Below are 19514 nucleotides of genomic sequence, written 5' to 3'. Positions count from 1 at the left end.
GCAGTCATCTTTATAAATCTCATTGGAACGGCACCAAACAAAAGTTCCGCATCATCACCTTGCCCAATGCAGATTCGAGATTTCATCACTGAATATGACTTTCATCCAGTCATCCACAGTCCACGATTGCTTTTCCTTAGCCCATTGTAACCTTGTTTTTTTTCTGTTTAGGTGTTAATAATGGCTTTTGTTTAGATTTTCTGTATGTAAATCCCATTTCCTTTAGGCGGTTTCTTACAGTTCGGTCACAGACGTTGACTCCATTTTCCTCCCATCGTTCCTCATTTGTTTTGTTGTGCATTTTCGATTTTTGAGACATATTGCTTTAAGTCTTCTGTCTTGACGCTTTGATGTCTTCCTTGGTCTACCAGTATGTTTGCCTTTAACAACCTTGCATGTTGTTGTACTTTGGTCCAGAGTTTAGACACAGCTGACTGTGAACAACCAACATCTTTTGCAACATTGTGTGCTGATTTACCCTCTTTTAAGAGTTGATAATCCTCTCCTTGTTTCAATTGACATCTCTCGTGTGGAGCCATGATCATGTCAGTCCACTTGGTGCAAAGCTCTCCAAGGTGTGATCACTCCTTTTTTAAATGCAGACTAACGAGCAGATCTGATTTGATGCAGGTATTAGTTTTGGGGATGAAAATTTACAGGGTGATTCCATAATTTATTTCCTCAGAATTGAGTGAGTCCATATTATTTTTCCCCTCTGCTTGGTCTAAAAAATTAACCGTTACTGACTGCCACAATTATTTTTCCTGATTTCTTATAGTGTTTCTAAAGCCAGAAAGTTGCCATTTGAAATGACTTTAGTTTTGTGTCATGTCTGTGATCTGCTTTTTTTCTACAAAATTAAACAAGTGAATGAACATCCTCCAAGGCCTGTGATTCCATAATTATTGCCAGGGGTTGTATAATGTAATAACCTGGCTGTGATATCTCTGATTTAATGTGAAATGATCAGCATAAAAAAAACCAAAAATACAACCCGCACATGCTAAATTGTCTGTCTTCAATCATAGAGACACAAAGCACATCACAGTTTCTTTCAACAAACAAGAGGCATGAAGCAAAGTGCCTTTTCATTTTGAAAATCTTTATGACCAAGGTCTTGTTTCACAGATGTGCTATTTTTGTAATCCTCTGGTAAAAGCTCAAGCTTTCTCACCTTCACCAAGTCCAAGTCAATCTCCCCAACACATTTGCCAGCTGAGAGTTACATGAGGAAAAAGAAATAGGACTCAGGATAAACACAGTAATATTACTTTGGAGAAGCATAGCAGACAAATACAGTGAGATTTCAGAAGACTACCTCTGCTACATTTGTCTGTTCGTCAATGGAAACAAAGATTTTGTAGAGAAGTGTCTCAAGTAATCGCCCTGGACCACGGTTCATGACAAAGCCTTCCGCGGGGGCACTGAAAACACAATCAGTGAAGGAAAAAACTGTTTTGCTACTTTAATTTTTTATTCAGCATACATGCTTACAATGGCTCCATAATGCTTCATTCAATGTGGGCTGTATGTGGCAGACTGTAAACTGGATGATACATTGTTTTCAAGGAAAGGATCATCAAACATTCTGCCATCGCTGGTGGTGAGAGCGATAATGGCATAACACGATGACACTTGCCGTCAAAAGTTAAGGATTGTCACCTTTTACCACTTGCCTTAGTAACAAGGACAAAACAGATGTTTCATCTTTAATGATGAAAAAAGATGGGCAGCAAAAGATGGACTATTTAAGTGCAGAGAATCACACGCTTTCATATCAGGTAAAGCTGTATAATTTGTATGAATTATAGACAAAAATAAGATGGAGCATCACAAAAAGTTGACTTTTTAAGCAAAAGCAGAACCAGAGCTTCCTGTTTGAATAAATACTATAACTCTGCCATAGCTTTTATGTACGTGAATTATTGTCCTTTCGTTAATGAAAAACAACTGCATCCCACGTCGTCACCTTCTGTCTGCTGCTCCACACAATAGTAATGATACCGTAAGGACCAGTATGACAGTTTTACTACCGTCAACATGTGAAAGCAGCATAAGGATTTATTATTAATTTATGCACTGCAAGAAATCTGTCTGAACGTAACCTGGTATTATCAGTTAATATTTACATACAGCATTTGATCAAGCTAATTTTTAGAAAAACAACACCATGAACAACCCACACCCACCCACACACACACACCCACCCACACACACACACACACACACGCTGTACCTGATATGCAGCTATCATCAGATATGGGCACGTCCAAGTAGATGAAGCCTCGGTTGTATAAGCCTGAAAAAAGAAAAAAAATTACAAACCATGAATACAGTCCATTTACCGTCTTTGCTGCAACTGTCAGTGTTAGACAAAAAACAAAGGTTGTCTCTTTTTATTTATTTGATGTGGACATGCCATTTGGTCAACAGCCCAACATAAAGATGTCTTATTTGCCTTTTTATTTGGTGCAAACAGTGAACTCCAACTGACCTTTACTGAAGCCTTTTTCACATAGACAATATTCCTGCATTTACTTTGGGTAACGCACATAACCGCAAGTTGTGTGTCGCAGGTAACGGTCTACATCACAACAATGTGGCAACAGAGAAGCAGATACTACATTATTAAAATGCCTATCCACCTCAAGAAGCTTCTTTAAAAATTGTGTTGTCATGATTTTTACCAGCCTCAATTCTTAAAGTAACAGCACCCGTTTTACAGTGTGTGATGCCTGACGATGTTACTCCACTATCTAACACTAGACTGGTTGATCACTATTTTAGTGTTCTTACATTTGTGTGATAACTTTTTATTAACTCCATAGAAAGTACTTAAGATTATTTGCTATATATTTGAACACTGTGTTGTTTAATGAAAGCGCAGCAAGTGCAACTCTCTAGTTTTTCTTTGCTGTGAGGAGACCTTACTACCAGTTTCTGCTTTGTTGCGTGTCCTGAAATGTAGCCAGAACTTTAATTAGTCAGGTGCCTTACAGTGCACGCTGCATGGGATTTTCCTCTTCTGAGCTTTTTCAATCAACAAGGACCCCATCGTCTTAAGACAAATTACTGCCTCAGCCTTTAATTTCCAGCAACATTCAGAAAAACTCATTTGAATCCAAACTATGCAGATATTGAACTTGTTTAAAGTATAAGAGAAAACTGAACAGCAAAGTGTCAAGAAAATTACAAGCCAGTCAATTCTCATTTAAACATCTACTTGTGTTGAAATTGCCCTGCATCTCATATATTTACGGTAATAGCATTTGATCCTCTTCAGTCACCACTTCTCCAGCTGCAGACGTTTATTATCATCAAACTGTTCTCTAATTAGCACTTAAAACTTTACAGAGTCCTCAGTCCCATCACTTGTTTCAACTCCAGCACAGCATGCTGATTAAAGTTTTCATTATTAATTACAGCAGACTCCAGTGTGTTTTATCCATAACACTTAAAAACTCTGCATTTGAACAACTGAAAGGCTGCGTATGACTTCACCATATGAATTTTGTGTGGCTTCATTATGAAGTCATTCATAACAATCAACCACATTTTGCTGATCAATATACTGTTTACATCATCGATCTAGGCTCCTTGGTTGTTGAGATATACAAAAAAAGGTATTTTTCAGACCATGTTTTCCTTGACCTTTGACCAAACTATTTTGAAATCTAAATCTCCTCTTGATATCTATCAAAGCAGTATTTTAGCGAGTTTAAAGGAAATCTGTCAAGCAGTTCTTGAGTATTCACATGCCAGTGAAAGCAATACCCTGCTTTGCCGGTAAGCAGCGGTGAAATATATGTATCTTTATTGCACATAACCGATAACTATTAGTATTGATTTGGATGCAGCCACATCAGATTACACTGTCAAGCTTCTGATAAACCAGTTTCACTTTAAACACCGCAAGGGCTGCTGGGTAAATTCAAGGATCACAAACACAAAGAACAAATGAAAAATGAATACATAAAAACTAAAACCCCAAACACTGCCATCATCTTTCAAAAGCAGTAAAACACAGTATTAGAAGTCACAGTTTATCTCGGTATTAGAGACACCGTCATTTACAAACTAAAAGCTGCCACTTTTTTCGCATGCTTTGAACCCTGCGGCTTAAACAACAGAAATACATCCATTAATGCATTGATTGGCACGGTAAAATACACGTAGTAAATATAAATTCTTATCTGTTAGTTTCAGTGGGATTCATCTGAATAAATAATCCACATAAAGCGTCCTTTTTTAAAATCCAAAACAGTGTCTAAATGTGAAGAAAAGTACCTCCCTCTGTACACACAACTGCACCGTGAGAGCTCCTCTCCCCCTCCAAGTCTTGGCAATTAAATTACAGCCACAAAGAAATAAAATAAAATAATGTTAAAATTAGTCTGTTTTGTTTTTATGTCAAGTGGACAAGTCACTGTAATGTCCAAAGTGAACCTGAACTACACTACCCACAATGCTCCCTGTGTCGACCGGCCAATAACGTTTTGCGCTTAATGATGCTGTCATCAGAAAGTGACAGGCAGCCAGTCTGCTCAGTGGCTACAAACACACACCAAACGGACTAAAATGTTGATTTTAGGAATTACAATCGTTTTTGACCATTAAACTTTACCAGCAAAGAAAGTGCTATCGGATTGAAAGTTATCAGAACTAAATTTATCGGAAGATAATTGGTCTGATGATGGTTTTAAAACTCATCTAAAAAGCTAATCTGATAGCAAAAACATTAGCTTCGCTAATTATCTGCTATCGTATTAGCTGAACTGTGCCCACCACTGGTCAGGTCAGATGTGGGCGCATGAGCATCGCCACATACACCCCAACACAGAACCACCTTGGGTCCTGGATGGAAATCACCTAGGCATGTAACTCATCTACATACACCAAGTCCAGGTTTCACTGACAATCTGGATTACAGTTTTGATGCAGGACAACTGTGATTCCTCACTCAGCTTCCCAAGTACTGCAATCAGGGTGTCCACTGATTCTGCAAAAATCACAGCATCATCCATGAAGGAAGGGTGAGTAAACCTTTTCTCACCAACAAAGACCCTACAACACTGGAATTCACAACCCTACCCAAGACCCACCGTGGGAGCCGGAACACACCATAATTAACTGGGAAAAGTTCCACAATTTGTATTCACTGGAAGTGATAGTCTAGTGATTAAGCATTGGGCTTAAGACCAGAGATCCTCAGTTCAAACTCCAGCCTGACTGAAAAATCACTGGGCAAGGTCCTTAATCCCCTAGTTCAGGGTGCCCAAGTTCGGTCCTAGAGATCTACCTGAAAGACTCTTTCATCGGATTCAGGTGTGTTGGAGCAGGGAGACAACTAAGAGTGTCAGGAAGGTAGATCTCGAGGACTGAACTTGGGCACCCCTGTCCTAGTTGCCCCCGGTGTGTAGTGAGCACCTTGCATGGCAGCACCCTGACATCAGTGTGTGAGTGTGTTTGTGTGAATGTGAGGCATCACTGTAAAGCACTGTCAGCATCTGACACAGATGGAAAAGCACTATAAGAATGCAGTCCATTTACCGTTCATATTTAGATTACACTTTAATGTGGTGTGTAAATGGGGAGAAAATACTTAATACTCACTTAACACCACATTGTACTCCATTGAGCCAGCCAGCTGAGGACCAGAATCAATCATCTTATCAATTGCTTTCTTTTCTGCTGAAGAACAGATCTGCAAGTACACACAAAAACCAGACAACATTAACATGTATGAGTTTACCATTTGGATGTGTGCCACAATAAATAAATAAATACAAAACACCTGAAGTCAACCAGAATAGGAGTGAAGCCTTTGGGAAGATGAATAAATTTACATTTTATAAGTCTGTGGACTCTCAGAGTACTTCTGAAATATTTGTTTGTTTGTTTTTTTTATGGAAAGAAACATTTTCAGAACTTGGTTGTTTTTATTTTTTGTCAGGTGAGATCTAAACGTGCAGCCTCATGGGATCAAACAGTGGAGCCTCAGATATTGTTTATGAATTTCAATGAAAGCTCAGGGTAAAATCATGCCTACACATCTCTCTCTAAATTTGTAAATTATTAATAAATGTATACTAAAAGGGAAGAAAGATTAAAAGAATAAATTAGTTCTTCCACACTCGCTTCAATACAACTTTAACATCAAAATAGCAAATAAGATTTGCTAAAATAACTACTGAAAAATGGCAAACATTTCAATGCAACATTTAAGAAAGAGACTCCTGCAGAGTTTAAAATTTACACACATATATTAAGAGAAATCAGAACAAGAAAAGAATGAACTTCATTTGCACCCTGATGTCGTCCTCAGTGATGTATCCTGTCTGTGCCACCCACCACGGCTCCACAGAGATTTCTACCGGTTTGGCTGGCAGCAGGTCCCGCGCAGATTTCCTACGGAAGAATTTCTGAGACACATCAGGATGCACGTGAGATGAGCTGCAGTCATCAAAATCTATTCAAAAGCACTGTGCAGAGTTAGCATTTTAATCACGGGGAAGGTGCTGCAGACTGGAGGCGTAACCATATATTAAGTAGTGAAAATTTGCTCATATTTACTGTGAAACTGAGAAATGCTTTACAATATTAAGTAACTTCAACTGAGTGAAAACATTTTGACAACAAGCAAACTGCCAGCTGTGTCATACGTGGTGCCCAGACACTAGGCTTTGGAAATTAAAGGATCTGACAAATGAGCCTCAAAACTACACATATATGTTAAGAGAGAAGGAAGAAGTGTCTGCTTCGGCTACTGTCAACAAAATCATTTCCACACCTTTGTGTGGAGTGTTGACAGGATTATACAAAAACTACTGAACAGATTTTCTTGAAACTTGGCGTAAAGGTGAACTATGGGCCACGAAGGAAATCATTACTGTTTGGAGCAGAACTGATTAAGAGGGTGGGTCGTGGAATTTTTTTTTCCACTGTTTGAACATTGTGAGATAAGTCTATTTTGCAGATTTCCTTCAATTTCTCAGAAATTGGTATGAGACATTTTGTGAATGTATTTAATTTGGTGCAGGTCCTTACGAAGATGCAGATTCCATGGATCAAAATATAAATTTTAAGTGAATGCAAGTTAAGAAATTGGGCTAAAAACTTGCAACAATATTTTTTCACATACTCTGTGAGCATATAAACATAGCATTTAGTTCTGATGTTCTGAACACAACAACATGATTCAAAGTTGAAGATACAAAGTTTAACCATTCATGTGCCTTTTAGACTAAAAAGCCCCTTTCCCACTGGCCGGTGTCGAGTTGACAACGCCAAGTTGATGCAGCCTAACACAACAGTGCCGTGCGGGACCAAAGAGTGACGCGGAACAGATGCAAAAAATTAAACGTTTAATTTTTTTGAAAAAATTAAACATGTTTAATTAGTCCCAGTTCCCAAGTTATTTCCCAGGTTATGGGAAATTAAACATGTTTAATTTTTTTTCTGTTGAGCACAGGACGCAGACAGGAAGTTTTCTCGCAAGTTGAGGCAACTTAATGGTGACTGGATGCCACACCCACACAATATAAGTTGCCCAACGCCAATTTATGATTCCTGCTGTGCTCCATTGCTGCCAAGCTATAAATCACGCAAGATTGTTGTGGAACTTTTTATACCGTGTACACAATGCAGTAAAACTATACTGCTCCAACAGCACATGTGAACAATTACAAGAAAAAAAATGCTCATTACAGCCTGGCTGCAGCTCCTCTGCGCTCTCACCTCCTCAAGCCCCCGCTGCACGCAACTGATGCAGACATTCCTGCATTATTAGATATACAGCATACGCAACTCGAAGCAGGCCTGGTGTGAAAGGGGCTTAAATGTCAACATATCCATTCTGCAATAATAAAAAGAAAGACAGTTTTAGAAAAACATCTCACTTTAGAAGACCTGCACTGGTTCATCAGGTCAATGTACTGGTTTCTCCCAATCCCAAGCAGCCTCAGACCTGCAACAAAGCAGGAAAATAGAAACAAATATGACTCTACTTGAGAAATTATCCAAACTTGTTGAAATCTGCACCACAGTGAGACTATTGCAAGAGGATGTGACAGCAGAGTAGCTCGAAAAGAGAGAATTAATAAGCAGCTAAATTTATGCAATGATCTCCAGGATGTTTCCAATTTTATGTCAGAGTTTCGGCAGTGAATAAAGACGCTTCACAATGAGTAAATGTGACTCATCACAACTACGGCAAGGGAGTACATCCACAAAAATACCCGCACCTTTCTCAGAAATACACATTAAAGCACAGCTATTCCTTCTCACATGCAGGGAGGGATCTGCAAGGGCAATGAAAGAGTGTGCGAGTATTTTTATCTGAAAAGAAGTTAACAGATATACTTTGTATGCAGGGTATGTGAGGAATCATGCAAAGCCAAACACTAACGAAGTTATGATCAGTCTAGTTCAGAAATATGTGCATTTTGTCTCGAATTCCTATCTTGTGGCTCAACAGTGCCCCTCCTGCAGCCAGCACAGCACAGGAGGAGGCAGAGCAAAATGTGCTGGGATGGCTGCCAAGGCAAACATGGATGAGTGAGGGATGTTGTCCTCTCAGCCTCCCAACCTGGTAGAATCCCCCCCACCACACACACACACACACACACACACACACACACACACACACACACACACACACACACACACACACACACACACAGCCTGCTCTACAGAGACAAATATGACACAAACATCCTCCCACGTAAAACTTTCGCTCACATTCTCTGCCCCACTCTGGATACACTCCTGCATGATAAGCTTCCAACTCTCCTCCCGGGAGGTTAGAAGAGAGCCGACCCCTCTGAGCACAGCTCTCTGGCAGCCTGCTGGCAGCCGTCTGTCTCCGCAGCATGAAGGTCCTGTGCCGCCAGAACGCAGTCACCACAGGCCAATGCCAAACCCCGTTTCACCTGACAGCAGAAAGTCACTGAGCACTACAACTGTGCAAATGTTTGACATTCTGTTTTCAAAGTAACTTCTCAGGGATAAACAGAATTCTGTGATGCAATAACTCAGTAGACATGTTTCCTACCAATCATAATAAAAACCAGTACTGCTCCCTAAAAACCAGAAGTAACTAGATTAGAGACGATATCTGCCATTTGTACTCGCACGCAAGGTTTGGGTACATAGGAATTCTTGTGCAGAGCTCTCAAGTAAAGAAATATAAAAAAAGTCTAAAATTATAAAAGTATAAAAAGGAAAAAATTCTTACCCAGTGCTCTGAATAAATATATATTACAAAGTGCCAGGTTAATAGAGCTTGTGAACAGCAGTTACTGCACACTTTGTATTCCAAACAGAGTGGATAGTGCACAGATAATAAGGTGCATATTTCACATGTAGATCAAACCGAGGGGGGGATGATGAATCAATGCTCAAAAAAAAAAAACCTGTCTCATCAAACATTATATAATGGTTGAGTGGATCCTTGTCATTTGACTGGTGGTTTGTATGTCATATGATATGGATTATTCGTACCATTTGCCATTGTGTTTCATTGACCGTGCAATATTTCTTTTTAGCATGCATTTTTGGTGCTATGTGAAATGTGCTATGGCACAACCCCGACCACCGCGCATGCTCACACGTTTAGCTAAACATGGCAGAGTTTGTTTTGCTAGCGGACGACGATTTGAAGGAGCTAATTGACGCTGCTAATTCTTCTAACACACACACACACAAAAAAATTCCACCATACCGTAAGCCATCTGGAGGTATGAAGAGCTGTTAGGATGAAAAGCTGGACAAACATCTGACACGATTATTCTCTAGAGTGAGGAAGGCAGATGGCAGTTTGTACACGAAGTCAGTAGACGGCATCACAGACTACTGAGCCAATTTTGGACTCCTATTTAACGTTTGTGTTGGACTGTCAAGCACCAGTGATGAACACCAAAATGTAAGTCCCTTTTCTGTGTTTATAAATTAATAAAAACAAATGAACAAATGACAAGGATCTATTTTCATCGTTATATAAAACAAATAATGAATGTTTTTCCTTTCTTTCAATGAAGAACACACTGAACTCAAACATTCATCATTTTTATACTATACTACAACCCCTGGCAAAAATTATGGAATCACCGGCCTCGGATGATGTTCATTCAGTTGTTTAATTTTGTAGAAAAAAAGCAGATCACAGACATGACACAAAACTAAAGTCATTTCAAATGGCAACTTTCTGGCTTTAAGAAACACTATAAGAAATCAAGTAAAAAAGATTGTGACAGTCAGTAACGGTTACTTTTTTAGACCAAGCAGAGGAAAAAAATATGGAATCACTCAATTCTGAGGAATAAATTATGGAATCACCCTGTAAATTTTCATCCCTCAAACTAACACCTGCATCAAATCAGATCTGCTCGTTGACATTGACCCTATGTCATGACATTGACCCTATGTGTCTTTTTGCAAGGAATGTTTTCACAGTTTTTGCTCTATGGCAAGATGCATTATCATCTTGAAAAATGATTTCATCATCCCAAACATCCTTTCAATTGTCCAAAATATCAACGTAAACTTGTGCATTTATTGATGATGTAATGACAGCCATCTCCCCACTGCCTTTACCTGACATGCAGCCCCATATCATCAATGACTGTGGAAATTTACATGTTCTCTTCAGGCAGTCATCTTTATAAATCTCATTGGAACGGCACCAAACAAAAGTTCCAGCATCATCACCTTGCCCAATGCAGATTCGAGATTCATCACTGAATATGACTTTCATCCAGTCATCCACAGTCCACGATTGCTTTTCCTTAGCCCATTGTAACCTTTTTTTTTTCTGTTTAGGTGTTAATAATGGCTTTTGTTTAGGTTTTCTGTATGTAAATCCCATTTCCTTTAGGCGGTTTCTTACAGTTCGGTCACAGACATTGACTCCAGTTTTCTCCATTCGTTCGTCATTTGTTTTGTTGTGCATTTTTGATTTTTGAGACATATTGCTTTAAGTTTTCTGTCTTGACGCTTTGACGTCTTCTTTGGTCTACCAGTATGTTTGCCTTTAACAACCTTCCCATGTTGTTTGTATTTGGTCCAAAGTTTAGACACAGCTGACTGTGAACAACCAACATCTTTTGCAACATTGCGTGATGATTTACCCTCTTTTAAGAGTTTGATAATCCTCTCCTTTGTTTCAACTGACATCTCTTGTGTTGGAGCCATGATTCATGTCAGTCCACTTGGTGCAACAGCTCTCCAAGGTGTGATCACTCCTTTTTAGATGCAGACTAACAAGCAGATCTGATTTGATGCAGGTGTTAGTTTTGGGGATGAAAATTTACAGGGTGATTCCATAATTTATTCCTCAGAATTGAGTGATTCCATATTTTTTCCCCTCTGCTTGGTCTAAAAAAGTAACCGTTACTGACTGCCACAATATTTTTCCTGATTTCTCATAGTGTTTCTTAAAGCCAGAAAGTTGCCATTTGAAATTACTTTAGTTTTGTGTCATGTCTGTGATGTGCTTTTTTTTCTCCTCCGAGGCCGGTGATTCCATAATTATTGCCAGGGGTTGTATTTTAGCAAGACTGTGTTATAAAATCAAGTCCAATAACAACTTTGAAAAACTCTTTAAAAGGCTTTGTGTTTCCCCCATTGACCTTATGACACTTATTCAAATCACTGAGCCTCCTGAAATTTTAGTATCCCCTGCCACTCATCCCGCAGTGACTGTTATATCACCCAATGCCATGACTGCCTTCAAAAACAAGAACTGGAGACAGATATAGTAGGAGTGACACAGAGAAGGGGAAACAAACATAAGAAACAAAAACTCACAGTCAGCAGCAGTAAAGTTGGGCAAGGAGTCGTAACTCTTCTCACTGTTCATAATATCCTGTTCAAAAAAAGAAGAAAGAAAGAAGGAGACAGGGAAAAGAAAAATTAGTTTAATTTTTCTTCTCCTCCACATCGTCAGCCTCTGATTAATAACAGGATTAGCAGATCTGGGCAGCCGTGCTAATTTCGACTCACTATTTCATTACGCACTTAAGATGGATTATCAGAATATGACACAGCCTTTGGCAATTTTGTGTCTACAATTAAAGTGCAGTTAAATCTTCTTTAGTAAGCCGAAGAAAGCATCTGAAGCTTTTTATAAGGATGACCTGACAATTAAATGTTTTGCTTTTAATTTAGTGCTCCATTAGTAAAGGGAAAGCACGTCCACCATGCACGGACCGGATTGTGATTTAATGGAACACATATCTAATGATTGCCCTCATTACAAGTTTAAGAAGGCAATCAGGATGGATTAGTTTGGGGGGAAGAGTAACACTGTGTGTAATCTAAGAGAGTATCAGATGTCAGGTAGAATCCAGCGGGCCAAAGTCTGTGACAGACTGGCACGCTGTGAGTGCTCCAGTGTATGGATGTGGCAAAAAAATAGCAGTGAAAGCTAGCTGTCATGCAGAAGAAGGCCAAACTGAAAAAGCAAAAGCCCGTCTCTGGATGAGTCTGTGCTGGGTTTAGTCTTCTTCCTCTCCCTAAAATGATATGTGATGTTTTAGCAGATGATGACTGACACCTAGTGCCACATCTATGACCGTGTAAAAACACTTACAATGTATTTCCATCTAAAACAGCAAAATAGCTAACAAAACAACCACATAAAAAAATACAAAAATAGCAAGACTAGTTTGAGATGATGGAACCTTGATACTTATCAGTCTCCATGTTGCCCCAACAGTCCGGTTAGTATGAAAGCTTTGAAAATGCATATTTAAATGTTAAATTTAACCTTTATTTAACCAGGTTAGTCCCGCTGAGATCGAGATCTCTGTTACAGGGGAGACCCGGACAATTAGAAAGTTTCCAATTCACCTAACCTACATGTCTTTAGATGAGGGAGGAAGCCGGAGCACCCAAAGGGAACCCACACAAACCACAAAAAAAGGCAACAGTGCTAACCACAAAGCCACTGCGCATATTTCTGCCCACCAAATACAAATATAGAATAAAATACAAACAGACACTCTTACAGTATATCAGTATTTCTCAAATTTTTGGTCAGAATATCTAAATTACAATTAACCACTGGTGGGCACAGCTAACCAAAAAGTTAGCTTCGATAACTGCCAACTGAAAAGTTAATTTTTATAACACTAAACCAATAGACCGCTAAAGAATTTAGCGGATGTTACAGCTAACCACTAACTTTTAGTAATGACTCAGTACACTGTTAGCTGATAAGCCAGTTTCACGTTTAGGCACCACCATGACTTCTGAGTAAAATCAAAGGTGACTGAAACCCTAAACAAACAACGAGCAAGAGCTTCTGTCTTTATGCACCCTGCCCGCTGTTGTAAGGATGCGTCACTTACTTTCCACATGCAAAACACAGACGTGTGGAAGGAGACATGAAAAGCAAAGCACTTTTCACTCATGGTTTCATTTATAAACAAAACTAATTCCAGACAGTTTATCGACATTAACGGCAACTCTGTCATTTTTACAAAGTGAATATATCGCACATATCTTTTAAAGTAATGCGCTAATTCTGAGGGTTTGAGCGTTAACCGACATGCACACCAAAAGGCATTATGAGAAATGAGTCTCCCCTCAATCACTGGTTGGTTGTTTTATTTATTTGTAAAAACCAACACACAAGATACTGTAACGTGTGCATTGGTTTTTACAAATAAATGTGTATTTGTAAATATGTCATTTTTTCCATTTGTTAAAAAAGGCATTTACAAAACTGAAAATTCTGTTTGTGAAGTGTGATTCAGCACAACAAATTCACACTCCCATCTAATAGAAGGCAGTGTTCAATGCATTTTGATGGGGGATGGGGGGGGTGATCATATCTGATATCTGAGATGAAACAAGCCATTTTTCTTGACTCACCACAACAGCTTTAATCTGGTCTCTTACTTGTAAATAACTTCCTAATACAAGTAAAGTACAGTTGGAAATGAGTTTTCTCTGCCAATTTCAAGACCTTATCAAGAACTCTTGAGTGAATTTTTACTAGCTGCACTGGCAGATCTTGTACTTGTCTCAAGTTAAAAACACACCTTGTTGTCATGTTGGGGGGGGGGGGGGTCTGCCAATAAAACAAGTGAAAATTCACATACAAATTTCTTGAAATAAGGTCTTAAATTAGTTGGGAAAGATCACAATAAGCTTTATTTTACTAGTGAAAACTAATCTTTGTTTGTCGGGTTTTTTTTTTTTTTTAAACACTGCAGTGTAGTGCAGCAGCTAACAATATTTACAGAGGAATCGTGCAAACGGTGACAGAAGCACCAAATTCAGCACAAACACCTTAGACATTACCCTTTTGAGAAAAAAAACAAAACAAAAAAAAAAGATTTTCTAGGCAGTCAGGTAGGGGTCAATTGAAGAATTACACAGTGGTCAAAATTAAAAGATGCTCCAATCATTTTATAAATTACACCACATTACTTTTGACCCCTGTACAAACTGAAATTGACCTTTGTTACCATTTTTGCTGTTGTTACCCATAACATTCAGTCACAGATAGTCGAAACTACACCTTTTTCATATTCATCATTATGCTTAGACAAATAATGTGGTATAGTTTTCAATATGACTGGCGCATCTTTTAATTTTGACCCCTGTGTAATTCTTCAATTGATTCCTACCTGGCTGTCTATTGAAAATTCAAATGGCCAATCAGTTTTTCAAAAGAGTACTCTCTAAGGAGTATTTGTCTAACATTTGTTGCTTCAATCACCATTTGCAGGATTGTTTCAGTCATCTGCTGCACTAGTAGATGTGTATCTGAGTGAGACCTGCAACGGTCGAGTACTGGAGAGGTACCAAGTAGTAGATTTTGGGATGGGGTTGGGCTCTTATTGTCAAAAGTAGGCGTGCATGAAAACACACCAGCAAGTGAGCACAGACACACACAGAGACAGACAGACAGACAGACAGACACACACACACACACAACAGCTTCAACACAGTCGTCATGCTTCAAGAGGACCTCATTTCAGTCTTTTGACATACAGAGATCAGCATCATATTGATATAAACAAGAACCACAAGTGAGTCAAAAAAGAAAAGAAAAAAAAAAAAAAACAGGAAAATGGGTTGCCTTGTAAACACAATTTTAAAAATAGAAGCACAATGTGTCTGTTCCTGGAGCCACTCTGAAATTCCAGACGTGTCAGACTCCACTCAGAGGAACATCTTCTCTGTGGACCACAATTTTTCAAAACACTGTGAAGAGAATCTCTGGGAAAGTGAGCAGGACTGTGTAAGAGGGAACGGCGCTGTGCCCTACTCTGGACTGGATCCAGGATCCAGACGGAGACAGGCAGCCGGGTCGGCTCAGAAAACACAGAACTGCATCTAACTGCTCAAAGTATTTCATCCTGTCAAAACTATTTTGTCTCACCAAATATACACACATCGATCATTTAGAATTTAAATGAGGCAAAATAAACTAAAACTCAAAACCTGGTGGTTTGTGATTGGCATATAATAGAGTCAGCAAAACTTAAAAAAAAGTGCAGTCAAAAATTGTAAAGGAAAAAATGGTCTTTGGTGTTTTCTTGTACTTAATAAAAAACACAAAAAGAGAGTTTTGAAGGAAAAGAGTTTCTGATGCCCAAACCTGCCTATGAATCTATGAGTTAACACTTCCTTGTTGTGAATATGACCTGTAAATTTACATGCACACCACTACTTCAATGTTTTTGTTTTTTTTTCAAATGACATTATTCCATCTACAGGTTTACAGAATTGTAAAGTGCAAATAATAAATGCCCTCGTTATCAATTACAAGAGGGATTTTTTTTTTCTTTTTCATTTTAACGATATGACTTGTGCGACAGTATCATGCACCAGAGCACTCGACATGAGGCGACACGAGTAGGCATCGGGGTTTATATTTGGACTCTGGGTCGGTCCAAAGTCTTGGTCCTCAAATGCATACGTCACACGACTCTTGAGGAAATGATTCCAACACTTCGTTTAATCTGCTCGCCATTTTTAAAACATCTACGTAATATGAAACACTTTACACGTCCGCTCTGGAGGACCACAAAACATCCACTGGCTGAAGAAAAGGGGAGCCAGTGCTTCTGTTTTAGGTTCTACACTGTTTACCTGCATTTCTACAGTTTACTGAGATTATAGCACCACTCAAACAAACGCTGCCCTGCTACAAAGATGAGGAATCACCGGAGGAGCAGTGTGGTTGTGAGTTTAAGTGTTGGAAAGAGAGTCAGGTTCCTCGCACAGTAGGTAAGTGACAAAATGCTGGGCGGGGCCATTTTTTCCCCATGAATAGATGTTGATGGAAAAGAGGGCAGGGCTTATGAAGGTGTGCCTTTTAATTTGTGATCAGATGTGGAAATGCAGGGTTGCATTGCAAAACGTATTTCGATCCGCTGAACCAAATATGGAAGTTTTAGGGAGGGGCTTATGTGGGCTGGTCTTTCTGCAGGGATGAGATATCCAGAGGTGGAGGGGCCCGCCCACTCCACTCCTTCAGCTGCCCGTCCTTGAACAGGAGGTTGAGGGCGGGCAGAGGGACACCGGACTCCGCTGGGGACTGAGAGGGTTTGACACACAGCTGTCCACGTCAGACGGCTGGCTGCTGTCCTGCTGACACATCAAAGAACAACAGCCATTTTTCAAGGCTACACAGTTACTAAAGCTACAACTCTAACCACAAAAGCACATGCAGCCACTTTATTACGTACGCCTGCTCATTCATGCACACGAGTAGTTCTTCCACATACATACGTACGTATAGTCAGGTCCATAAGTAATGAACAGCGGTGATTTTTGTCATTTTACTTCTGTGTACCACCACAGTGCAGCTGAAAGGAAAACAATCAAGATGTGCCTGTAGGCATCACTAAGAAATACAAACAGTGTGTACTGTATGGCAAATCTCTGAAGTAAGTTTTTTTCTCAAAAACTGAGTGACCGTGCAAGCAGACACGTGAGGGAAGCCACCAAAACACCCATTACAACTCTGAAGGAGTTACAGGATTCTGTGGCTGGAGAAACTGTGCGCTGTGCAACTTTTGTCTGTTGCATCACCACTTATGCAGCTTCACGGTGGAATGGCACAGAGAAGCATTATCATGCAAGAAAACAGATCAAATCTCAGGTTCAACTCTCCCACGTGCCTTCCGACAAATTGCAGGTGAAATATCACATTTTCTTTTTAAGGAACTCTTTCATTGTGTTACTTCACCATGAAGCTGTCTAACTAGTAATAAAGGAGGCAAAATTACAAAACGTCCACCTACTTATGGACCTGACCCTGTAACATGGTACTGAAAGGTTTGGTGTTAAATCAGCAAGGTGTGGGACATGAGCCACCTGGACAGACACAGGAGAAGTCAGCCCAATGTGAACCAAGCTTCAGGTGTGAACTGGGCTCAGAGTTGCTGCCCCCAGTGGTGACCAAAAGCGATGAATCATACAGTTCTCCCAAAATATGAAATTCATTTCTCAGGAGTACAGCTTAACTATCTCAGTGTCTTCACAGCACGGCTGTGTGTGGGAGTAAAGTTGTGTGACCAGATCCTTGTACACGTGTGTAATGAGATGAGAGCCACTTGAATTCCCGAATGCTCACTCACATTTCAATCAGTCTACCATTGTGATTTAAAGGTAGTGCCTGATTTTTTTTTTTTCTTCACCAGCAGGTTTGTCACTTGTGTGTGCTGAAGCTCAGCCTCTTGAGCGGAAATTTGAATGGATAATGACATTAGCAGAGGAGGCCTGTAACTGTGCAGTTTGCAATCTCGACTCATTGTGACAAATTCAATAAAAAAAAAAATCAATGCGTTTACCTGGAATGACTGAACGAAGCTCAACACTTTCAGAGAAAGCTTTCGGCTCGAGTGAAGCAGTTCCTGGAGACTGAAACGACAAGAAAGCTAAAGTCTGATGCTGTTGTTAAGACGCGTCCTTCTCAGCGTTTGAAACAGCAGTTCGTCAGCACACCCAACGTGTTTTTCTTCTCACCTCTCACTGCTGCACAATTTGTGTGAGGCGATTTTTCGACACACTCTGCGGTTGAGCTCGGAGCTGAAGAGGGGCATGCCGAAGCAAAGCTCGAGTGGGACCCACTCATCCTCGGATGAAAGGGCTGAAAGAGAGATTGTGAGGAAGTGAAAAGTTATGGGGGGGGGGGGGGGTACAACACCAAGTGGAGCCAAAGTAGGTTCAGTTAAGGCACCTTGACACTTGCATGGATTTAACCCCCACACTGCCACGCAATTCGTCGTGCCAATGTGACCCGCTGTGTCCTGCCGGATGCTGCACAAACTCTCAGAGTTTGTGCTGATGAAACCACCTCTAACTGCATCCAGAATCACAGAGGAATTTTCTTCAGCTGCAGCTGTTTTTGTGCGCTTCATGAGGTGAACGCATTTGGAATCATCTAAAATGTTATTTATTAGAATATATATATAAATATTATATTAATATATTATATATAATGTAATTAATATACATATATATTATTAAAGGTTATTTATTATTATTTGTAATATTTATTTGTAACAGATTGGTAAAACAGCTGCATTTTCATTCCTTCTTATGAGTATCTGTAAAATTATGTATATGATAGATTTAACATCTCATCATAATTGTTCAGATGAGCTCCGCTGTGATGCGCTGCGCTGATGCATTGACTTGCACTGACACAATGTTTTTGAATTGTTTGCACAATGTGAAGTTCACATAAATAACATTTCAAAATTTTCTTTGCGCACTCGTAGGAAGTCGTGCACAGTTTGCAAAATGGTTTACAACAAGTTTACTCTCTGGCACGGCAGATTGCATACCAGTGCGCAGATCAAATTCGTGCATATGTCAAGGCACCTTTATGCTCTCTCACTGCCATCTCTTGACCCTTCCACCTCTAAACTATTCAAATTAAATATTCTTAAAACTGAGTGAAAAGAAACGTACTGTCGGGCTTTCCTTTCCCTTCGCCGTTGTTCTCTTCTGTCACCAGCTCAAAAGATTCTGTACTGCCGCTGGTGTCCAGGCCTCCGCCGAGATGAGTGTCTCCTTCAACAGGAACAAAAAAAAATAAAAAAACTCAAATCTACAATAAAGTACTGACGATGTGCTTTTGGTAATCTCATTACACCTCGATTATAGAGATATACCGGTTTAATATTTGTAAATACTGTCACAGGTTTGATTAGCTGCTTTTCAGTCTCAGCCATTCACAAATAATGCAAAATGTATAAATGTTAGAGCAGTGAAAGCGCTTCTCTGTAGTACTTTACTGAATACTTTTTTTGTCATTTCCACAAGCTGTGCATTGTGGTCTGAGGGACTGGAAAAATAAAACAAAAAACATCACAGTGGTATGTTTGTATCCCAAGTCAACACATGATTCATTGTTACACGTTTGTTCATTTGGTTTAGATATTTAACACATTGGTTCACTTTAAGTTCTCACCACAAATGAACTACCACAGTCCCCTTGGACCAAGACCAAGTCCCATGTTTTCAAACACACGAAAAGGGGTGAC

The 19514-nt window shown here is 39.6% G+C and overlaps 2 protein-coding genes across 2 annotated transcripts in view; both read right to left on the bottom strand.

Annotated features, from left to right (window-relative positions):
* The window catches only part of LOC117501866 (protein FAM91A1-like), a 31472-nt gene extending 19519 nt beyond the window's left edge, over window positions 1-11953 (bottom strand). The window contains 8 exon segments of the mRNA XM_034160830.1: window positions 1175-1198; window positions 1201-1215; window positions 1319-1424; window positions 2224-2299; window positions 5614-5704; window positions 6309-6422; window positions 7899-7966; window positions 11806-11953. Of these exon segments, the coding sequence (XP_034016721.1) occupies window positions 1175-1198; window positions 1201-1215; window positions 1319-1424; window positions 2224-2299; window positions 5614-5704; window positions 6309-6422; window positions 7899-7966; window positions 11806-11938 (627 nt within the window). The 5' untranslated portion in view covers window positions 11939-11953.
* A 3841-nt stretch (window positions 11954-15794) lies between these two features.
* The window catches only part of LOC117501777 (protein FAM91A1-like), a 52434-nt gene continuing 48714 nt past the window's right edge, over window positions 15795-19514 (bottom strand). The window contains 5 exon segments of the mRNA XM_034160734.1: window positions 15795-16554; window positions 16557-16605; window positions 17814-17883; window positions 17989-18112; window positions 18940-19041. Of these exon segments, the coding sequence (XP_034016625.1) occupies window positions 16424-16554; window positions 16557-16605; window positions 17814-17883; window positions 17989-18112; window positions 18940-19041 (476 nt within the window). The 3' untranslated portion in view covers window positions 15795-16423.

This window comes from Thalassophryne amazonica, chromosome 20 (genome assembly GCF_902500255.1).
Source record: "Thalassophryne amazonica chromosome 20, fThaAma1.1, whole genome shotgun sequence".
NCBI lineage: Eukaryota > Metazoa > Chordata > Actinopteri > Batrachoidiformes > Batrachoididae > Thalassophryne > Thalassophryne amazonica.
The sequence above is the reverse complement of the archived record's forward strand: the minus strand, read 5'-3'. Positions and strand labels throughout refer to the sequence as shown.